Consider the following 18828-nt stretch of genomic DNA (forward strand, 5'->3'; position numbering starts at 1 on the left):
CCTCCGCCCGGTCTCCTCCCCTCGCCTCCCGCGCCGCAAAATGGCGGCGCCCGCGCAGCACCGCCCCGCGCCCCCCCCGCCCGCCCGCTCCCGCCGCTCCGCTCCCGCCCGAGCGGCTCCGCGGCCTGGAGAGCGGCCCCTCTGCTGCCCTGCGGCCCTCGCCATGACCGAGGTACTCTGCTGGCCCCGGGTGTCGCCGCTGGGTGGTTGGAGCGGGGCAAAAGGCGGTGGAACAGTCCATAAACTCCCAGAGCCGCCGCCGCCTCCCTGAGGGCTCCGCTCGCGGCGGGGCCGCTGCGCCCCGGGTGCGTTGGGGGGGACCCGAGAGTCGATGGCTTGAGTTTCCTAAAGAGGCGAATTTAACTCGTTGTGCGTATTTTGCCTTCAAATAGGGATCAGGAAAACTGAGCATGCTGTGTGTTGTTAAGTACGCTTTTCCCCAATGTGCTCTGCAGATCCTCCTGTAGAGGCCTTTTGGGGGTTTGGGGTTGGTTTGCTTTAATTTGGGGGCATTTGGTACCTTCTGCTGCACAGCTGATGAGAAGAACTCAGGTTTCTCCCTCTTTTTCCCTTTCTCCCAAGTGCAGCAGGAGAAGGCAGAGTGGGAAAACATAAACAAGGCATTAATGCGTCATGGGTTGAAACCTGTGAGTCTTCCTGCCCCCCAAAGCTGCAGAGATACATCAGGTAAGGAAATGTAATTTTGGCCCTTTTTGTATTTGGAAATAGTAAGGCTGAGTTCATGCATCTCTAAAGCTGTGACTTCCAAATGACAGCAGACAGGCAATCTTCTTTGGCTGTTAAAAGCCTTTCATTGTGACTTTGCTTATGTTTTGTATCTCCAGATACGACTGTCCTAGACAGTCAGTCTTCTCTAGGAATAAGACTTGCATTAAAGACGCTGGTGGAAGACACTGAGCGACAGCAGAAGGTGATGCAGGGACTCATGGAGGCAAATCGGTGTCTTAGGTAAGACACAGTCGAAGGAACTTAGCAGCTAATGGAGAGTAAAAGTATTATCAGTGTGCATCTCCAGCCTGGTGGAGATTTTGTCTCACCAGAGGCTTAAGACCTTTTTCCTGAGGTTGTTGTCCAATATGCAGCAATGTTGTCCCAATTCCTTTTGGGCACTTCCATTATTTCATGTGCTGCTTCTTCTCATACTGGCACATTTCCCATACCTGCTGCCACAGGGTACTATCAAACCTCATCACGTAATGTCAGGCATGTGCTTCCTGCACTGTCTTTAGTGAAATGAGTTTAATTTAAAATCAAGGATTGATTTCTTTTTTCAGAGAAGTGGTACGACTAGAACAAAGTCGGGCATCTCGGCAAGAGCAACGGGCTAATGATTTGGAAAATGTGGTGAAAAACATTAAGGCCAAAATTTGTCAGCTAGAAGATGAAACAATAGCTAAAGCATGCCAGCATCAGAACCGAGTCAAAGAACTTCAAAAAGACCAACAGGCTACACAGGTAATTCAGATACTTCTGCCTGATAATTCAAACTTTTGACTTATGAAGGTTCTAAAAATATTTACATTGATTCAAATAAACATGAGTCCTGGGTCAAGACCTAATAGGGTTAGTACACTGTTTATAGCTAAGTTTTTTCAAACTATGCAGAATTTTCTAGAAAGAATTTAGAAAAATATCTGTATCCCTCTTCCACTGTCTCTTCAGCGTGGCTAAAACCCAAGTGCTCATCCTTCTTGGGATCAAGTGTGTACCTGGGCTTGCACATTACAGTCAGATTTTGGGTCAGAACAGTTCAATAATGCTCCCATTGCCTGTTCACAGGTAAAATACCAACAGCAGCAGGAAAAGCTGCAAGAACAGGAAGAGATTATTGCCCACTTGCAGAAGGAGCTGAGCAGAGTTGGGAGGGAGGAGAGGCAGCGAGTTGCCACTCAAAACAAAATGTTTTGTCAGTTTTGCAAAAGAGCTCCCAAGTCTCTCCTGGATCAGCGGTAAGTGATTCTCTGACACTGCTGAACCACTTGTAGCATTAAATGAAGAAACAGATTTTAAAGTCATGCTTCTTGATATTTATATGTGAAAAAAAAAAATAATCTGGAGACCTTAGGAGTACAAGATGAAATATGAATTCTTGTAAAGGTACATCAGTGCAGTGATATTTTGCTTTTGTGAAATTGTAAGCCAGATAAATCCATGGCAGAAATTAAAAAATCGCCACCCACTGCCCACACTAGATGTCAGCAAAGGGAAGGGAATGATTCACTCTGCTCTGTAGCTGCAGTGTCTGCTAGGATGATCTCATCCTGAGATTCTAACATTTAAAAATGTAAATCAAAAACAAAAATACAAGAAACCCCACCTTTTAGCCCCCCCCAAAAAGAGCCCTTCCAGTTTTGGGAAGTGGTCTTTGCAACTGCTGACTGCAGGCTTGCTGTTAACTTCCAGATACTTTATGGTAAGTTCCCAAAATATCACAAGGCTCTGTCTCTTGCCAGTAGGACTTCCATAGCTCTGCTACAATCAGACATTTGCCAATTCCTAGGCCTCAGATAACCATTGCTTTTTTGTGCTGATATCACCTGGCTTCCTAGGCCTGGCCAGCAATATTTACCTGGGAAGCTTTTAAAAGGGATTGTGTGTGCTCAGCTTTTTGCTTGAGCCCTCACTGTACGAGAGGAGGGACCACTGAATTTGGTTGCCTGTCCTCTCTCATCTGTCTCTCCCAAACAGAAAATTTCAGAGTGCTCAAGACACTTTATTTTGACTGTGCCTCTCTGTTAATCTTGCTGGGTAACCGTAGCCGTAAGATGAGGAGGCTGGTGGGCAAATTTAGCTGTTTTCTCCTCTTAAATATTTTGCTACTTCTAAACTAGTACAGATTTAATGCATCTACTTTTCTGTAGAAAAAAAACCCTGTTTTGGCAAAGTATGACCATGTTTGTCTGGTATGAGAGAAACCCCACTGTTTGGAGCAGCTGTTTCCAAAGTGCACTGCAGCTGTGCAAGCTGACCTGGTCCTCTGGGTTGGTCACAGTATGAGTTTTTTGAGAATATCTGAAATTCAAATTTAACGTTTTTCCTTTCTTCAGGTACCTTTGTCTAATTGATTATTATGAATCTCAGATTAGTCAGATTAAAAAGGAGCTGAGGTAGGTCTCATTGAATGCCTTACGGTTCTACTGTTCAAAATTTTCTTAGCCCTTACTGTTCTTTAATCTTACAGGGCTAAATAGTCTGTGCTCCAGACATCACTAGCATGTAAGAAACAGCAAAGAGTTGTAGTGGTCCTGGAAATTTGGATTTTTCCAGAGAATAATTTGCAGTCAGGCTAAGCAGCGTCTCAGTCAGGAGAGCAGGAGAGTTAAGAAGTTTGGGGTATTCAGACATTTGAGCTGTAAGTTTGTTTTTTGGGGGTTTTTTTCCCCCTTTTCTCTTTTGCCATGATTCACAGACAGAATTACTGCATTAGCTGTGCTCAGTTGATTGATCTCCCAAAACTAAAGGTTTTCAGCTCTATCCCAGTGCCTGCATGGCACAAAGCAACAAACAGATACCGGAGACATTCCTATACCTCAAGATTACTGAGATTATTGAGAAAACTGAAATGGGATTTGCTTGTACTGGAGTTCTCTTGTAGAAAAGTGCACTTAATTAGCATATGAAACAGCTTTCCCAGAAATTAGAGCCTGGATGTTAGGGCAGAATTTCTATTCTATTTACTTTGTAGTCTATGGAAATGTTATTATCATACATAACTGCTAACTAAACCAACTTTAAATTTTTGAGCTAATTGAATTGCAGTAAACTGAACCAATTTATTTTTCCCAATAGGCAATATCAAAAAGATGAAGACCAAGTCCAGACAGAAGTAAAAAACAAGGAAGAGTTCTTAAATCTAGATGCTACTCCTAATTACAAAGCACTACTCACGGTATGGAACTGCCAAGAATAAGTCAGTGGAGATCTCTCAGTGGTAACCCTCCAAGAGCCACATACATCAACATGTTTGACTTCTGTCCCTTGTTCTTGTCATGTCTTCTGAATTTTTAACCTCCCTGGGCAGAGTTCCCTGTCCTTGTGTAAAGATCCAGCAAAATGTTGTGAGTCTGCTGAGGATTGCATAGACCTTCTCAGTCACAGTTCTCACCTGGGGTCTAATGCACCAGGTTCTTGGTCTCAATCATCTGATTCCTCATCCATGCTGTGTTGCTGTACAGGCAATTGGGAACCCTTCTTAACATGCACATACTTTAAATTGTTCAAGCTTGTTGATTATGAAATGAGTGCAATAAAAGAAATAACCCAGTGTATGTTGCAGTCTTTCCAGAAGCAACTTACTGAAACAAAAGCCAAGAACGAACAGCTTTTGCTTGAAAATATAAATCTCAAGAAAGATTTGGAAATAAGGTGAGAAAGGATAAGTATCATCCTTTGTAAGACCATTTCAGTAGACTTTGCTTTACAAAGCACCAGCAATTGTAAAAGCATAGTGTGAAATCTGCAATCAAAGAAATAAGATATGGCAGCAACAGCCATGCTCTCCTCCCTACACTCTTAATAACAGCTGCTAATGGTTAGTTTGCTCTTTATTGCTGTTGTCATGTAGAAATGTAGCAGAATTTCATTTCCAGAATAATGTTTTAGCACTGGCAAAGCTTTTTTACTTTTTCACTTGAATGAATTTTATAGATACCTTCCAATGCAAGACGAATAACTTGGTACTTTTTCTTTCTAACAGGCCAACTGCACAGGAATTAAAATTTTACAAGCACCAAGTGAAGAAACTACAGAAAGCTCTAAAGAAAACTATCCAGTAAGTATATTTTTTCAGGGACTTTGATGAATCCTCTGGCCTTCTGAAGGCAAAGTTACTCTGCAACCCATAAAGTAGAGAGTAGCTTATAAAGCACGTGCCTTATCAGCATTCTTTGGAGCCTGGTTATGGGCAGCAAGTGCTGTTAGACCTCTAAAGCCCTCTGTATTTCTGAAATGATGGCAGGGTCTCCAAATGGGGGCTCAGCAGTGTGGTTTTTTTAATTTCATTTTGTCTGTCTGGATTTGATGGGAGTTCTTTTGCAGGCAAGATGTACAGGGCCATCTGTAGTGTGTGCTGCTTCCATGAGCTGTAAAGGAAGCTACTGGTTTCATGATGGATTATGAATGTGAAAGTGTGAGTTGGCAAAATGTTGCAGCTACTGACGTTATATCCATATTATTTTTAGAAATTGACTTTTTTTCTGAAATATTGCTAAAAAAATACATGAAAGATATTAAAGATCCAGTACTAACAAAGTGTTTTTATCTGTAATTTCACTTAGTCATTTGTGCATGTGTATACTGGATGCTAAATATTTTATAGCCTGAAAACGACATCAGTTAAACTTTAAAATAAATATACACGTTGTGTATATTTAAATGGTCTTTTCTCTCATGCAGTGGGTATGATTAAGATGAAGAAGAGTAGTCAGCTTTGTATAATAAGCCAGGAAAGATGTTCCAGCAGAAGTGGATAACGACTCAGCTTGGAATTTGAGCCTTTTGAGTAAAATTCTGAATTTTAAGTCTTCAGCCATAGCAGAACTCTGGCAACAGAAAAACTGGTGGTGTCCCTTCTAAATCAGCAAGCAGTCTGGCATAGCCTCAGCCTGGAGACTTGAGATAAATTAATGATATTTGCATTAGGTGTTGTGTTGTCAGTCTGTGCTGCTTGGGTCTGATGGAATTCTATTGACCAGCATCATAACGTGGATATTTGACTTTGTAGGTGTGAGTATGTGCTACACACCTGGTTCTCCCATCAAGTCAAAAGGTAGTATCTCCTGCTAAGGCTGCTTGTGTGACCCACTGTGTGTATTTTGTTCAGATCTTCAGGGAGTAGGACCGGAGAAAGAATAGAAGAAAAGAAAGACTCTGGGAGAGTTGCAGGAGTAAATCAGCTGCAGGCAGCTTGCCAGCAATACTTGCAGGTACCCAAATTGTATCTGTTCTGCGTGTTTCCAGCACTGTTACAATGAAACATTATCCATGTTCTGTTTAGCTGTGTCAGCTGGAGCGTGCTGGTTTGAGGCTAAGAATGCCTATCAAGCTCTATAAGCAAGATGAGTCATGTTCTGGATTTGGCAGTCAGTGTAGGCTGGTTCTTGGTTGTTCTGTCTCAGTGTAAACTACCTGAAAACACAGCAAGGAAGCAGACACTAGGCTGGTAAATGTGATTTAGCTGAAGTCTGTTCAGGACAGGGGATTTGCTCAAGATCTTGGGCAAAACAGATCCTTAGATTACAGTTTTAAACATGCCTGAGGAGATAGAGGCTTTTATTTTCCTTTTAATTAAAAAGCCCAAATATAATAAAACTTAGCAGAATGTAAACTGTGGAAATAACAATGGATAAATGTTAAATATCCTTCAAAGGGATATATATACTTGCATTACTTTTACATATCTTCTAGCTAGTATATGTTTAAATCTTTGAATCTATTGCATGTTGAATGCATGTGTAAAATTCATCAATAGTAATATTGGAGCTATTTATGACTTAATTTTAGGAAATCATGACTGTGATAGGGATTTTATTGGAAAACATCATACATATTTGAGCAATAACATTTGTTATTTGTTGTTGAAGGTTTTGTCCCGTATTGATTCTATTTTGCGAAGCCCAAGAGCTCCTCCATTAATATTTCAGCCCAGCAAAGGGCCAATGCAAAATTACATTAAAGAGAATGGACAGGGATGTGGATTTGAGCACCTTCCACTCACCATAGAAATGTGGGCAGATCAGCTCATGGCCCTAAAGGTAACAAAATGTTGTTGTACTCTGCTTCTTGGTCTTCCTTTCCTCTGCTCTCCACTCCTCCATCCCTCGCTCTGTGTAGTTGTGGGGGTTCTCGTGTGTAGCTTTTATTATTGCTTGGTGTTAAATTTTAAAAATAATTCTGATGTCCACGTGAAATATGTACAGAGATACTTCTCTGTGTAAATCTTTTATTTGTTTTTGTTAACTGGCTGAGTCCTTAAGAAAACACTTAAGCTTTAGAGTCCATTTCACACGTTTAAGGATAGTGCATTCTCTTTCTTCCTCTTGTCTGGCCAGAATAGTGACTTTTTGGTACAAATACAAGTGAAATAGTTTTGTTTAAAGCCAGACTCTTTGTGACCAATTTCACAAATACAAATACACAAAATTTTGTGTATTTCACTGAAACTGTAATACATAGCAAATATAGTATTTTTTTTTTTACTGTAACTGTTTTCTTTTCAAATCAAAGAATGTCAGCAAGAAACCGTGTTTAAATTCCATGAAAACTAAAACCTTACCCTCCCCAGTGCTGGAATGTTACTGCAGATGAGAAACAGAAAAACATCCGTTCCTATAATAAAAACATCTTTAAGCAGTTTCTAAAATAAGTTGGCTCCCCTCCCTTCTTTTAAAAGGCTTTGCATAGGTCCTTGAGAAAACTGTCTCTGGAATTGCTGCCTTGGAACACTGCAGATCCACAGGATAAGAGAGAATCCATACGAGTTGAAGACCTCCAGCTGATAGTAGATGCAGTTTTGGAAGAATTAGAAAATAAAGAAAAGGTAATTTTTACCAGGGGTTTATAATCACAAGTTACTGTGGAATTCTTAAATGCATTCTTCACACAGTGATTAGATTGGTGCATTTGAAAGCCTTGCAGCATTTAAGAAATATTTGTTTGAAGACATTCAATAGTCAAAGATTGTTTTAACATAATGGATAAATTCACCTTGGGGAAGACTGCTTTAATCAAAGGCACTTCACCAGCAGTGAATTTGCATTGCCCTGTAGTCTCAGGAACTACCCTGGTCTGTCTCTCAGGGCTGAGAATACATAAATGCTCCTCTCAGCAACAGAGAAGAAAGCTTTCAAAAGAGTATTTAGTTTGGTGGATGTTTGTGCCTGAAAACTATTGAAACTATGCCTTCAGATTTAAGAATATTTGAAAGGCTGAGATTTAATAAGGGAAGTTACCCCTGTTTTTCAGTCTCTAAACAGACTCTGGTTTTAAGAATGTTTCACAGCTAAAAGCACCCTTGCCTTGTTAAGCAGTACCATTGATGAGTTCTTCCTCCTTGCTCCAGAACAGCCAGACACTGTCCTTGACAACCCTGTCTGCCATAGTCTCTCACTTCCAGAAGTTGTTTGATGTGAGTTCTCTGAATGGTGTTTATCCACGCATGAATGAGGTTTACATAAAGCTGGGGGAAATGACCAATGCCATGAGGAATCTCCATGAGCTCTTGGAACTAGGTAAAGAATTACCTGCTGCTTGTTCACACCATTCCAAAGAAAGGAGACAAGTGAAAAGCTGACCTCTTCATAGAAAATAATGTTGAGCTGTTGAGAAACAAATTAACTAGGTGTTTTCTTCACTGGGAAGATAAAAATATGTTCCTGTCACTTTACAGTTCAAATAGCAAATCCCCATTATTTGTAAGCCTTTAGCAGTTACTGAGGAATAACAGGAAGGCAGAAGATGGGAATAACAGAGGAAATAGAACTTTCCTTTTTTCCACAAAGCTTTGTTTTCGGTGAGCTGACTTCATAATTGTCTTTCATTCTCCACTTGAAAGATAACAAGTTTAAGGAAGAAGATAACTCAGCCTCAGATGAGATTTCTACTCAGTAATTCATTCAAGTGTAATTGGGTCCAGTCCTCAGAAAGTTACATCTTATGCTGCTAAACTTAAAAACCAAAAGAAGTTGTTGAATGTCAAAAATTGTCAGTACTCAGAGGTGTAGTTGGTTATTTCCCTTCTGGTGGGAGCTTCTGGAGAGCAGCAGCTGCTGCTGCTCCTGGGTTAAAAGGTTGGGCTGGGTTGTAGGATGTCCAGCCCCAGAGCAAGGCTCCTGGGCTGCTGAGCCTCATTCAAGGAGGGAAGCAGTGTTCCTGCCTGCAGCCAGCATAGATGAGGAAACCGCATCTCCCCCTAATCATTGCAGCTCAGAGGATGCCTTGTCAAAGCCTAATTCTTCTGCAATTGAGGGAGAAAAGAACAAGGAGGCTGCTACCTTCAGTCACAGCACTCCAGACAGGTTAAAATTCAATACAAAACAAGTTCTAGGTGTTAACAAAATGTTTGCTAAGCAGGTTCCTTATTGGCCTAGCCCTATAGTGTGGCTGCTGTGTCACAAGAACCTAATGAATAACCCCTTCTCCATGTATATAAATTTCAGTTGGCTGATTTCCACTGACATTGTAGGATGCACTTTAATACCCTCTCTGTTGTGAAACACAGCTCTGCCAAAATTGTTTTAGCCACTAAAGGATTAGTGAGATTCCCCATTCCTAGCTAACATTTGTTTATTTCTGACCATGGCCACTCTGTTTTCTGGGAATGATGGAATGTGTATGCCTAGATGTATGAAAACCAAATAAAATCTGTGCACCTGCAAGAATTCAACTGTCTCCAAAATACTTCCCTATTATTACTGTTACAAGAATCATGAGGTGTTTGTTTTTCCAGACAGTTCAGCTCCACCCACTGTGGTAGTGGATACTGTTGGGAAACTGTGTGACATCTTTAATAAGAACGTGACTGAGCAGGTACAGCAGCTTCTGGGCACCCAAGATATCCATAGGTATGTGGGGCTGTTCCACTGCTGACCCTTCTTTAAACATCAAATGTAGTAATTGAGAACTGGCAAAAACTGATGCTGAAAGAAACTTTCATTGTTGTTACAGTCAGTGAGCTATGACAGCACAGGTGTTAGTTATTTCTATCCTTCTTGAAACAAATCTTGAGTCCTTTCAAAAGGATAAAGTTGACAGAGGGAAGAATTGAGGCCAGAAGGTTCCAAACCACTCTCTGGTTTGCATGGATAATGTGATCAAACAAGCCTTAATGGGATGCATGTTTCATCAGGAGACAAACCCTGCACGTGGGTGGGGAGGAGAAAGTGATGCAAGTTTCAGCTGTACTACTGAAGTGTACTAGTTGCTAAGGCAGGGTTTGCCTCAAGCTGCCTACAAATACTTTAGAAACTGGACAAATCCTGTTAAATGTTCCACAGATGACAGCCACAACTAGGTGGTAGCAGTCTCTAAGAGCTTGCATTCAGCATGTGTTTTACAGACCGACTAAAAAAGGAGCAGGCAGCAAGTCTGACACATGCCGAGGTAACAATACTCACTCCCTCTGCCTTTCTACACTCATTTCTCAGTTTTAACTGGAGAACAGCTGCTTATAAAGCACTTCTTGCTCCACCTCCAAGGCAGTTATACCAGCCACCCACAGGCAGTGTATTTAGCATACACAGACATGTTCCAGGCCCCAGACTACCTGGTGACATGTGAGGGCGGAAAGGAAGGATGTGTATAAGCATTAGTAGTGCAATCAGAGCTCCTCGTGACAGCTCCCTTGGTGGCTGCAGGGTTCAGAACTGGAGAACAGAACATTGGTGTCCATGGTTTTATATACTAAGTAGCAGTGTTTTCACAAAGTAATGACACAGAACAACCAAACAACCAAGGGGATGAACTTGCCATGTCCTTGCACCTCTTACCTGTCAGTCTCACTTTCCATTCCAGTATCATCAATAAACTTGAAGAACATGAGTGCTTCTTTCCGCCCTTTCAAGCTCTCATTCAAGATTTGCTGTGTCTTCTAGGTGAGTGATATTTGCAACAGTAATTACCTTCATGCCAGTGCTTCCTCATAGAACTCTAAACAGTTAACAACTGTTTTGTTTACTCCTGCTGTGCTAAAACATGAGAAGGATGTGAGGGAAGGTGCTACCTTTTGCCTCACTCTCCTTTCTATGTTTTCTCAGGAAGTGACCAAAACACTTTATTTTCATTGAACCTGGGGTTGCACTTACTTAATCATATTACTCATAAGTCAAATTGATTTTTTTCTGAAAGCATTAAAAGGTCTGAGAGGAGTTTATTTAATTCACTGGTAGTTTAAGTTAGAATTTTGGTTGAACTCAAAGGTATTCTGGGTACATAAGCCTTACCCTTTTGCTTTCTGTTCTGTTGCAGGAATCAGTAACATGGATGATATTTTACCTGCAGTGCAAAACCTGAAATGGGGAGCTGGTTATGGGTGACTCTGCTCTTCCTGAGCAAGATTTCTCTTACCTGTGGATGTACCTGTTGGTGCACATGACATCGCAGCTACCTCCAACCACTGTTATCCTAAGCAACAATTCCAGATTTTTTAACATAAATAAAAGTTGCTGCATTTTTTTTTAGTTTTTCTTAATTCTTGGTAATTTTAAGAAAAACTTTAACTGCTATCAACTGGTCCACTCAATCCCAGAGAAAGAACCAATATACTCTGTATCAATCCAGGAAACTGAACCCAGCACAACACCAGGCAAACTCTAACCACTGACCATTCTGAATGTTGACACAGCAAGTATGAGGTAAAGATGCCCTAACTGCCACAGCCATCACACACAAATGCTCAATCTTGGATTTCTGGAGACCCTCTTAAAATATTGTTCACATTTCCAGATCAGTTTGGGATGGAAACACATCCTCACTCAGTGAGTATTCTCTCTGATTATGGACTGAGGCAGACTGGATTAATGTAATCTAGGCCAAAAATACTTGAAATTTGCTTCAGGTGATGGTTTGGAATTACCATGGTTATATTTCAAAAATCAGTTTTAGAAAGGAATAGCTCAAGTCTCTTATGCAAGACAATTAGAAGTTTATTGTACAGAAACAAGTACACCAAGCTTCCAAAAATATTTTGCCTCAATATTAATAAAGCTTAGTTTACAAAACTTTGCTGTTCCTCAGACAGAATCTGGGTTTATGAGGTTTTGAAATGTACTGTAACAAAGGACAAAACCTGTTAAGGTGTCACAAACTAAAACCTTAATGACATCATGGTAAATTAATCTCCCTGCTTTTGGAAGCTCATTATTTACATACCTGCAGCCACAGTCTGCTAAGGTACTTCTGAACAGTGGAATACCAACTTCTTAGTTTCTCAAAAAATAATTGCTATTAGTGTTAAAGAGTTTCTCTTTTAACAGGTTCTGTAGCCCTACAGCTGAAGAATGCTGTTTCAAATTGTATTCTTTTAAAAGTACAACACTTCCATGTTAAAACAACATGAACAAGCTCCTAGGGCCATCAGACTGCCAAGCAAAGTAATGACACTTGGCTGACAGTCTAAAATATCCCCAGGTACAACCCTTCTTTAAGAGAGGATTCACACTTAGACGTCCTTTGAGGGGGGATTTGCCAGAAATGGCAAGAATAAAGGACTTACTCTTTAAGGACAAATTATTCCCTATGTGGGGGAAAATATGTTTAACTTCAGTGAGAACTAATCCCCTAACAGGATCATTAAATTTGCATGTCCTGAGCTGGAGCCTGCTTCAAATTTGCAATGACTGTGCAAAACATGTTAATTACAAGAGCTATGTACATTCATATAAAGTTGAAAAATTAGTAACTTATGTACATGAGAAGAAATCAGATTTTCCTGCGTCTGCCCCTTGTCAGCTCATACCTGCAAGACAGACAAAATAAGTAATTACAGTAGTTGAATGCTTTTCTTAGTTTTAACTGGCACAGTAGAGAGAACTTGGGCTGCTGTATTGCTTGTGCTTCACAGGCAGCACAGCAAAGGAGGCTCCAGAGATGGCCTCAAACTTCAGCTCTTCACCAGGAACTTTGGGTGCGTCCTTTTTTCCTCTTCCCATAATTGCCCTGAGACACACACACAAGCTGGCCAGGGAAATGTGGTTTTCCTATTGGAATATTGGCTCACTGCCTGTGTGGATGGCAAGCTCTTGGACTACCCACACTGCATTCCTTGGGCTCCACTGAAGGAGAAAGAAGGAAGAACTCCTGCCATTAACTAAAGACGCAGAAGTGAAAAATACACCCAAGCCTGGTTCTCTGTTCTGCCACAGACCAATGAACATACAAACCTCAGAACCACAATGAACATACAGGCAAAACTGTAAGTGGCTTATTATAATAGTTTCTATAAATGCTTTGTAATTAATGTTTTATCATACATATATATTGCTGATCAGAGTATTTATGTAAGATCTTTATCCAAGTTAAAATTTGTTGCAAGGTTTACTTTAATAAACAAAATTCTTTTACTTATGTGCCCCTGTGGCTTTTATGACAACTTAAAATATGCTGAAGACTATAATTGACACAGGCATCTCATTAAAGCTGTCTCACAGGGCAGGCACTGCACAGACAGTGGATTTACACAAAACTCAGATAGAACTACCAGATTAGCTCAAGTTAGTCCTGCCTTTGCAGGTCAAATATTCTTCTTGCTCACCCAAACACAGCCCAGTTACCAGCACTCTCACAGCAGTCATACAAGCTCCCAGCAAAGCACTGGGCAGGGTTTGGAAGTATGGAGATGAGTACTTACCATTGTGCAAAACCTTTTATTAAATCCTCCTGGGACAAGTCGATGCGCACCTTTAAAACGCAAATTTTGTTTGTAGGTTATTCAGCATGTAAATTGATTAGCTAAGCTACCACTTCTCCCAAGTCAGACCCACTTTCCAGCTGTAGGGCTGCAACTCAGGCCTGAGGAAAAAAGGAGCTTCCCACATTCCCAGGATGGTGCAGGAATGAACCAGCTCAGTTTCCTAGTAGCACTACTTGGAAACTTATCTGTCACTGAAGAAGCAATTGCAGTTTACTTTTCACAGAATCAGTTGTTCACAGAAAGCTTAAAGCACTGTTGGCAAATTGTGGGGTTTAGTCCCACGCCTTTCTCAGCTCCGTGTTTGTGCTCTTGGAGCCCTTCCCCACATGGCAGCAGGGGGGCCCAGGAACCAGGCCTTACTTCAGGAACACCCTCCTGAAACGAGACCACGCAGCTCCCACATGGATACAGCCTCATTTCAGATGAAAATCTGGCAGAAAAAAGTTTCCAGATTGCCAGCCCTATTACTGAGAATCAGTTACTGGAGCCACATTTCAGGATTTCAGAAATAGCCCAGAGTGTTCAGCTCTGTTACATCTGTAGTGCAGATTCTTTAAACTTACTTTCCCCAGCTCCTTCCTCTCCTGTGAAATGAAGGGCCTGCTGTTTTTCACTGCAATGTCCAGTGACCTTTTCTTGACATTTTCCAAAGATTCAAAAAATTCAAACCTAAAATTAGAGTTTAAAAAGAAGAGATTTAAGGCAAAAACTAAAATCCCATGAGCTATATTCAGTGGACAGAATATAGTGACAGAGTACAGCATTAGTGGCCAGGACTTTAACAGGGAAGGAACACACAGAAAAGGCAATTCTAGAGTTAGGTTTTATTCACATTGCAGGAAACCTCTTCTGGGCCTCATGAAAGATGCAACACTGTGTTCAGACTGTCCACTGTGCAAGGGGGAAGGAGGAAAACATGCATCCATGATGAAATGCCATTTAACATCATTTTCAGCCTCCATGGAAGATCAGCGTGTTTTCCATTACTCAAGAGGAAATAGTAATGAGCCAACCCCCAAGTTCACAGAGCAGCCTTGCACCACACCAGGAACAGGCAAAGGCTGAAACCTGTGGCAATTAAATTCTTAATGGCTCTGACTCAAGCCTCTGGCACACATGGCTAATGTCAAGTGAGTTTTGTCCAAGCTAAATCACTCCAGTTCTGCCCACCTGAATAGCTTTTCCTCAAGTCAGAGCTGTGAAACAGGTAACGTGTTTTGGAGCTAAGCATTATCCTTAATTGAGGACGTACAGGATACGTCAGTACTGAGGATGAGGAAAACAAGCTGCTGTTCCCAACTGCTGGGATGGCACTAAATCAGTGGAGTTACTTGAGAATGGACATAATCAGAATCCTCAGCTTTGGTGTTTGGAGTGTTAAGAGGAAAGAAAATATTTTTAGATCTTTTCTCCATTTCTGACTTACACAGAAAGGACGCAACACGGGAAAAATAAAAGCCACCCAGGATCACCCACTATTCACATATTTTCACGTGTACCTTCCTCTAATTATGGGATTAAAACCACCTCTCAAAAGAGCTCTACTTCTAAGGGTTACTGTGTTTGGGTTTATGCAAAACACATTCCATTAGCTGTGACACTGTCAGCAAAGAGGTGGGAGCCCTGGTGACAACATCCACCTATGTGCCCAAAGGGTGGTCCAATCTCAAAAGGCTCTGTACTTCTGCCTTGGACCTTTGGAAAGATGTCAGAATTAGCTTCAGGCAAAGCAGTGTGAACAGAGCAGTAGGCTCTGGGAGGTACCTGAATGGGCAGATTGCCTCTGCCATGACAGGGAGTTAAACATGGGTAGGAGAATGTCAGTTTGCAAAGAAGCAAATGCAGCCTGGGGGCAGGGAAGGGACAGGGAAGAAGGTGTACCCTTCTTCAGGGGGACTGACAACACCACAAGCAGAGCAAGGCCGGCCCCAAGGACTTGTAAAATACAGTCAAAGTGCCATTTGTTTCAGAAAACCTCTAAATGTTCACAAGAGAGTCCTTAGGAGCTACAGCAGCACAGCTTAGGAAGCCCTGTCATTATGCAGAGATCATAACTATTCCAGCCATAATCATAATTAACATTTTCTTACTTCTCATCATATTGGGGGTTCAGAGTTTTTTTCTTAACAGATGTCTTCTTCCTGCTTGTCCATCTTCTGTCTGGAAGCAGGTATATACGAACATACGGATCCACTCCGCGATTGGAAGAGGGTACCAAGTTTCTGTTAAAAGAAATACAGACAAGCAAGGCAGGTTCTCCCACTGTGTGTTTTAATACCTTGGCTCTCTTGGAATCAGACCAACCCTTCACAGGCCAAAACCATTCATCTCAGGAGTTGGAATATAAGCAAATAAAAGTTTACGGATGTTTAGTTAAAATTTTCACTCCTGAGTGCGTGGCCATTTACTGGGGTTCCTAAATTAACAATTACATATTCAGTCATAGGCATCAATCCTTATCACGGTGCCTATCCCAGCATCCAAGACACACATCAGTTGTCAGTGCTGTTCAGAGGAAATTTTGGGTGGATGATAGTTGAAGTATCTCTACTGCAGCAAGCACAACTCACTGGGCTCTCTCCCTGACCTGCTGCTAGCACCGACCAGAGCTGGGCACAGAGAGGCTGCACAGATGGAAGCCAGCCAGTGCTAAGGCAGCTCCTGCTGCACGTGGCTCTGCTCCGGCTCTGCTGGATGACTGACACAGCTCAGAGAGCTCTTCCCTCTCTGAGCCATCACAAGCACTACCTGCAGCCGTTGACCAGCACAACGAGGCTCTGCTGAATGGAAGCGTAACGCACGGTCAGCTGGATCTCCCCCAGAGGCATCTCAGTCCTGCTGAAAGACATTGCACAGTCAAGGCTTTTAAATACAGACCACACACGGACTAAAACCAACTTGCAGGGCACCATCCTTCCTGGCATCCTAAGGTTTGCTATCTAGGAAGTAGCTGGACCACAGAGGTTCCACAGAAGCCCCATCCCTGCCTTCTCTACAGGTACCCAATTTCACTCCCACAACACAAACTCCCAAAAAAAGCCCCTACATGGCCCACTGTTGATGGAACAGCAAAGTACAGGTTAGCATGTTACATGTTCCCTCAGGAATGTCTGTGTAAGCAAAATGAGGGCTTTCTCATATTTCATTCTGCATGTTATTAAAGTAGTTTAAGATAAAAAAAAAAGCTTAAAAATGGTTTAAAAATAGTTCATAAATTAAGCCCTGTTCAGAGCTAGAGAATTCACCAGTCAACAATTCACCAAATTGCAGCTAGAGCTGAGTTTGATGTTCAGATTTGTAACAACTCTGATGCTCTCTTAAGTGAGGTGAATCTTTGTAACTTCTGTTGTTATGGATTCCACAAGCTCCATTCTGTGCCCCAGGAGAGACAAATCCTTCTGTCCATCCTGCCTGACAGAGCAGCCTCCCACTGAGCACTGTGGGAAGGACACACACAAGCACACCTATCCACAAAAACTTTGTTCACAGCATTATCAGTCTTAAAACGTATTGGATAAATACATTCAGAGGTTTAAGCAGCCAGAGGTGCCTATCAAGAGTTTAAGTTATTACAGAAGTGAGATGTTCAGATTTCCAATATCCTGTTGCTAAATGAGTGTTGAGAAACTCTTCAACAATATAAAACCAACACATGCAGTCTCTTAGGAGAGCCATAGAGTGAATGCTTTCCCTTTACACCTGCTCTGATAGTACCCTGTAATTTACGTTGCTGTTGACTGGAATACTTAGGTCAATTCTTTGTAGGTGACTTGAGACCCAAGACCCCAAATGACTTAGCAGACTTGAATTCACCTCTATGCAACAGTAACATCTAAACTTTCCCAAGAGAAGAACAATTCCGCTGGAAGAACACCTACTTATGAATGTCCAGATTGCTGCTACTTAATTCAAAGCAGGAAGAAGGCAGGGACCCCAGTGAAGTGACACTGGGTGCCAGCCTCATCTCCTGCAGGACAGGCAGTGTGGGCACGGCCGCTGCTCCGCTGGGCAATGCTGACGGTGGGCCATGCTCTGCATTTTGCTTGCCCTCTGCTTCATCAAGGCCAGACACAGTTTCACTTGGTACAGGGGCTGCTGAACTGTCTTTAGTGTCCAGGTCTTCTCCACTGTCCTTTTTTGGCAGAGATTCAAGTGCTGCAGAATCTTTGCTCATCGGAGGTACTTTTGAGACTTGTGGTGGAGAGGCAAACTTCTGCTGGTTTCCAGCCTTCTCCGTGACACGCACAGGACCTGGCTTCGAGGCATTGACACCAGCCTTGACTCTTTGTGGATCAGGCTCTTCAACATTCAGTGCCTAAAAATCCCAAGGGAAGACAGTGAGTGCTGCTCCCATAGCACTGGGGTGAATGCCAGCATTACCACCCAGGAGGAAATTTCACCACAAAACTGTAACAGCAGGAATCTGCCATTAGAGATGAAAGGGGCCTCTGGGATTCAGTGTGGTGTTCTCTCCTCTCATCCTACTGTGTTTGTACTCAGCAGTATCTAAGCACTGATCCAGAGCACGGTGAGGAAACAGTACCTAAGCATCAATGCCTCTCCCTGTTCAGGAGCTGACTTCCACAGCTTAGATTTTCTCAGTCTAACTCTTTATCGTCATGAGACAATCTTCAGCCATGGCACTGCACTGTTTTAAGAAGCCTCAGGGATCTCTCTCAACCCCACCATACACTCCTAATTGCACTTAAATACCTTGTCACACTTCCACTCTCTACTCAACTGTGAAGCAAAGCTGTCTTTCTCCACATCCACCTTTCATCTCTTTTGCCTGGTTATAACTGGATGCTTCTGCAGGGGAAGCTGAATGAATATGGGAAAGAACAACTTACCCGCAGTACAAGTTTCATCTTAATGAAGCTGTCTGAACTGGAATGGTCCAGCTGGAATCTCTGATCCAGAGTCATGTTTGGGTCCTTAAGTAAGTGGGAGAGACATACCACTGAAGTTCCCAGGGCACTATCCCGCTCCTTGTCTTTTATCTGGGGGACGGAAGGAAACAGAAGTTTTTATTAGCTGGAAACTGGGAAGCATACCACTGGGAACAGCAAGGCAAGAAGGTATTTCAGACAGAAACCAAAATTAGCTTATTTACTTCTGTATGCTTACATCCAAATGGGTGATGCCATCATTTCAGCAGTGTAGCAAGTTAGTACATTTGGAATAAAAATCCCATCACTACCTATGCAGAGAAAGAACTGCTTTAGCAGAAAAAAAAATGCCCTGAGATTTACTTGATTTTCCTTACTTGATTTGGGGGCAGTGTCCTAAGCAGCTGAGATGGCAAGTGGTATAAACCTTTACACATGTTTTAGGTAATAGTTTGTTTAGCCTATTTAACCTCAATACACCTTCCAAGCTCAATTCCTTTCTGTATCCGAGTG

General features: G+C 42.0%; 3 protein-coding genes across 11 annotated transcripts in view; 1 reads left to right on the forward strand and 2 right to left on the reverse strand.

Annotated features, from left to right (window-relative positions):
• Positions 1 to 47, reverse strand: part of FAIM (Fas apoptotic inhibitory molecule) — a 7674-nt gene extending 7627 nt beyond the window's left edge. Inside the window, exon 1 of one of the 2 annotated variants that reach the window (XM_048308986.1) lies at positions 2 to 47. The gene's annotated coding sequence lies outside the window, so the exon portion shown is untranslated. The remainder of the gene's footprint in view (position 1) is intronic. The other variant, XM_048308989.1, reaches the window with a different exon arrangement.
• Positions 1 to 11195, forward strand: part of CEP70 (centrosomal protein 70) — an 11420-nt gene extending 225 nt beyond the window's left edge. Inside the window, exons 1-16 of one of the 5 annotated variants that reach the window (XM_048308981.1) lie at positions 40 to 172; positions 588 to 687; positions 846 to 969; positions 1296 to 1476; positions 1801 to 1970; positions 3069 to 3128; positions 3811 to 3910; positions 4298 to 4386; positions 4718 to 4792; positions 5843 to 5945; positions 6603 to 6773; positions 7412 to 7558; positions 8081 to 8249; positions 9467 to 9581; positions 10531 to 10610; positions 10984 to 11195. In XM_048308981.1, the coding sequence (XP_048164938.1) occupies positions 41 to 172; positions 588 to 687; positions 846 to 969; positions 1296 to 1476; positions 1801 to 1970; positions 3069 to 3128; positions 3811 to 3910; positions 4298 to 4386; positions 4718 to 4792; positions 5843 to 5945; positions 6603 to 6773; positions 7412 to 7558; positions 8081 to 8249; positions 9467 to 9581; positions 10531 to 10610; positions 10984 to 11051 (1884 nt within the window). In that variant the 5' untranslated portion in view covers position 40 and the 3' untranslated portion in view covers positions 11052 to 11195. Of the gene's footprint in view, positions 1 to 39; positions 173 to 276; positions 370 to 582; positions 688 to 845; positions 970 to 1295; positions 1477 to 1800; positions 1971 to 3068; positions 3129 to 3810; positions 3911 to 4297; positions 4387 to 4717; positions 4793 to 5842; positions 5946 to 6602; positions 6774 to 7411; positions 7559 to 8080; positions 8250 to 9466; positions 9582 to 10530; positions 10611 to 10983 lie in introns of those variants that run through there. The other 4 variants (XM_048308985.1, XM_048308984.1, XM_048308983.1 and 1 more) reach the window with 4 other exon arrangements.
• Positions 11196 to 11642: 447 nt separating this feature from the next.
• Positions 11643 to 18828, reverse strand: part of ESYT3 (extended synaptotagmin 3) — a 31228-nt gene continuing 24042 nt past the window's right edge. For 3 of the 4 annotated variants that reach the window (XM_048308973.1, XM_048308976.1, XM_048308975.1), the window contains exons 17-23: positions 18277 to 18426; positions 17305 to 17741; positions 16175 to 16264; positions 15517 to 15648; positions 13990 to 14095; positions 13364 to 13413; positions 11643 to 12472 (exon numbers count right to left, since the gene is read on the reverse strand). In XM_048308973.1, the coding sequence (XP_048164930.1) occupies positions 12436 to 12472; positions 13364 to 13413; positions 13990 to 14095; positions 15517 to 15648; positions 16175 to 16264; positions 17305 to 17741; positions 18277 to 18426 (1002 nt within the window). In that variant the 3' untranslated portion in view covers positions 11643 to 12435. The remainder of the gene's footprint in view (positions 12473 to 13363; positions 13414 to 13989; positions 14096 to 15516; positions 15649 to 16174; positions 16265 to 17304; positions 17742 to 18276; positions 18427 to 18828) is intronic. The other variant, XM_048308974.1, reaches the window with a different exon arrangement.

Source organism: Corvus hawaiiensis, chromosome 7, assembly GCF_020740725.1.
Source record: "Corvus hawaiiensis isolate bCorHaw1 chromosome 7, bCorHaw1.pri.cur, whole genome shotgun sequence".
NCBI lineage: Eukaryota > Metazoa > Chordata > Aves > Passeriformes > Corvidae > Corvus > Corvus hawaiiensis.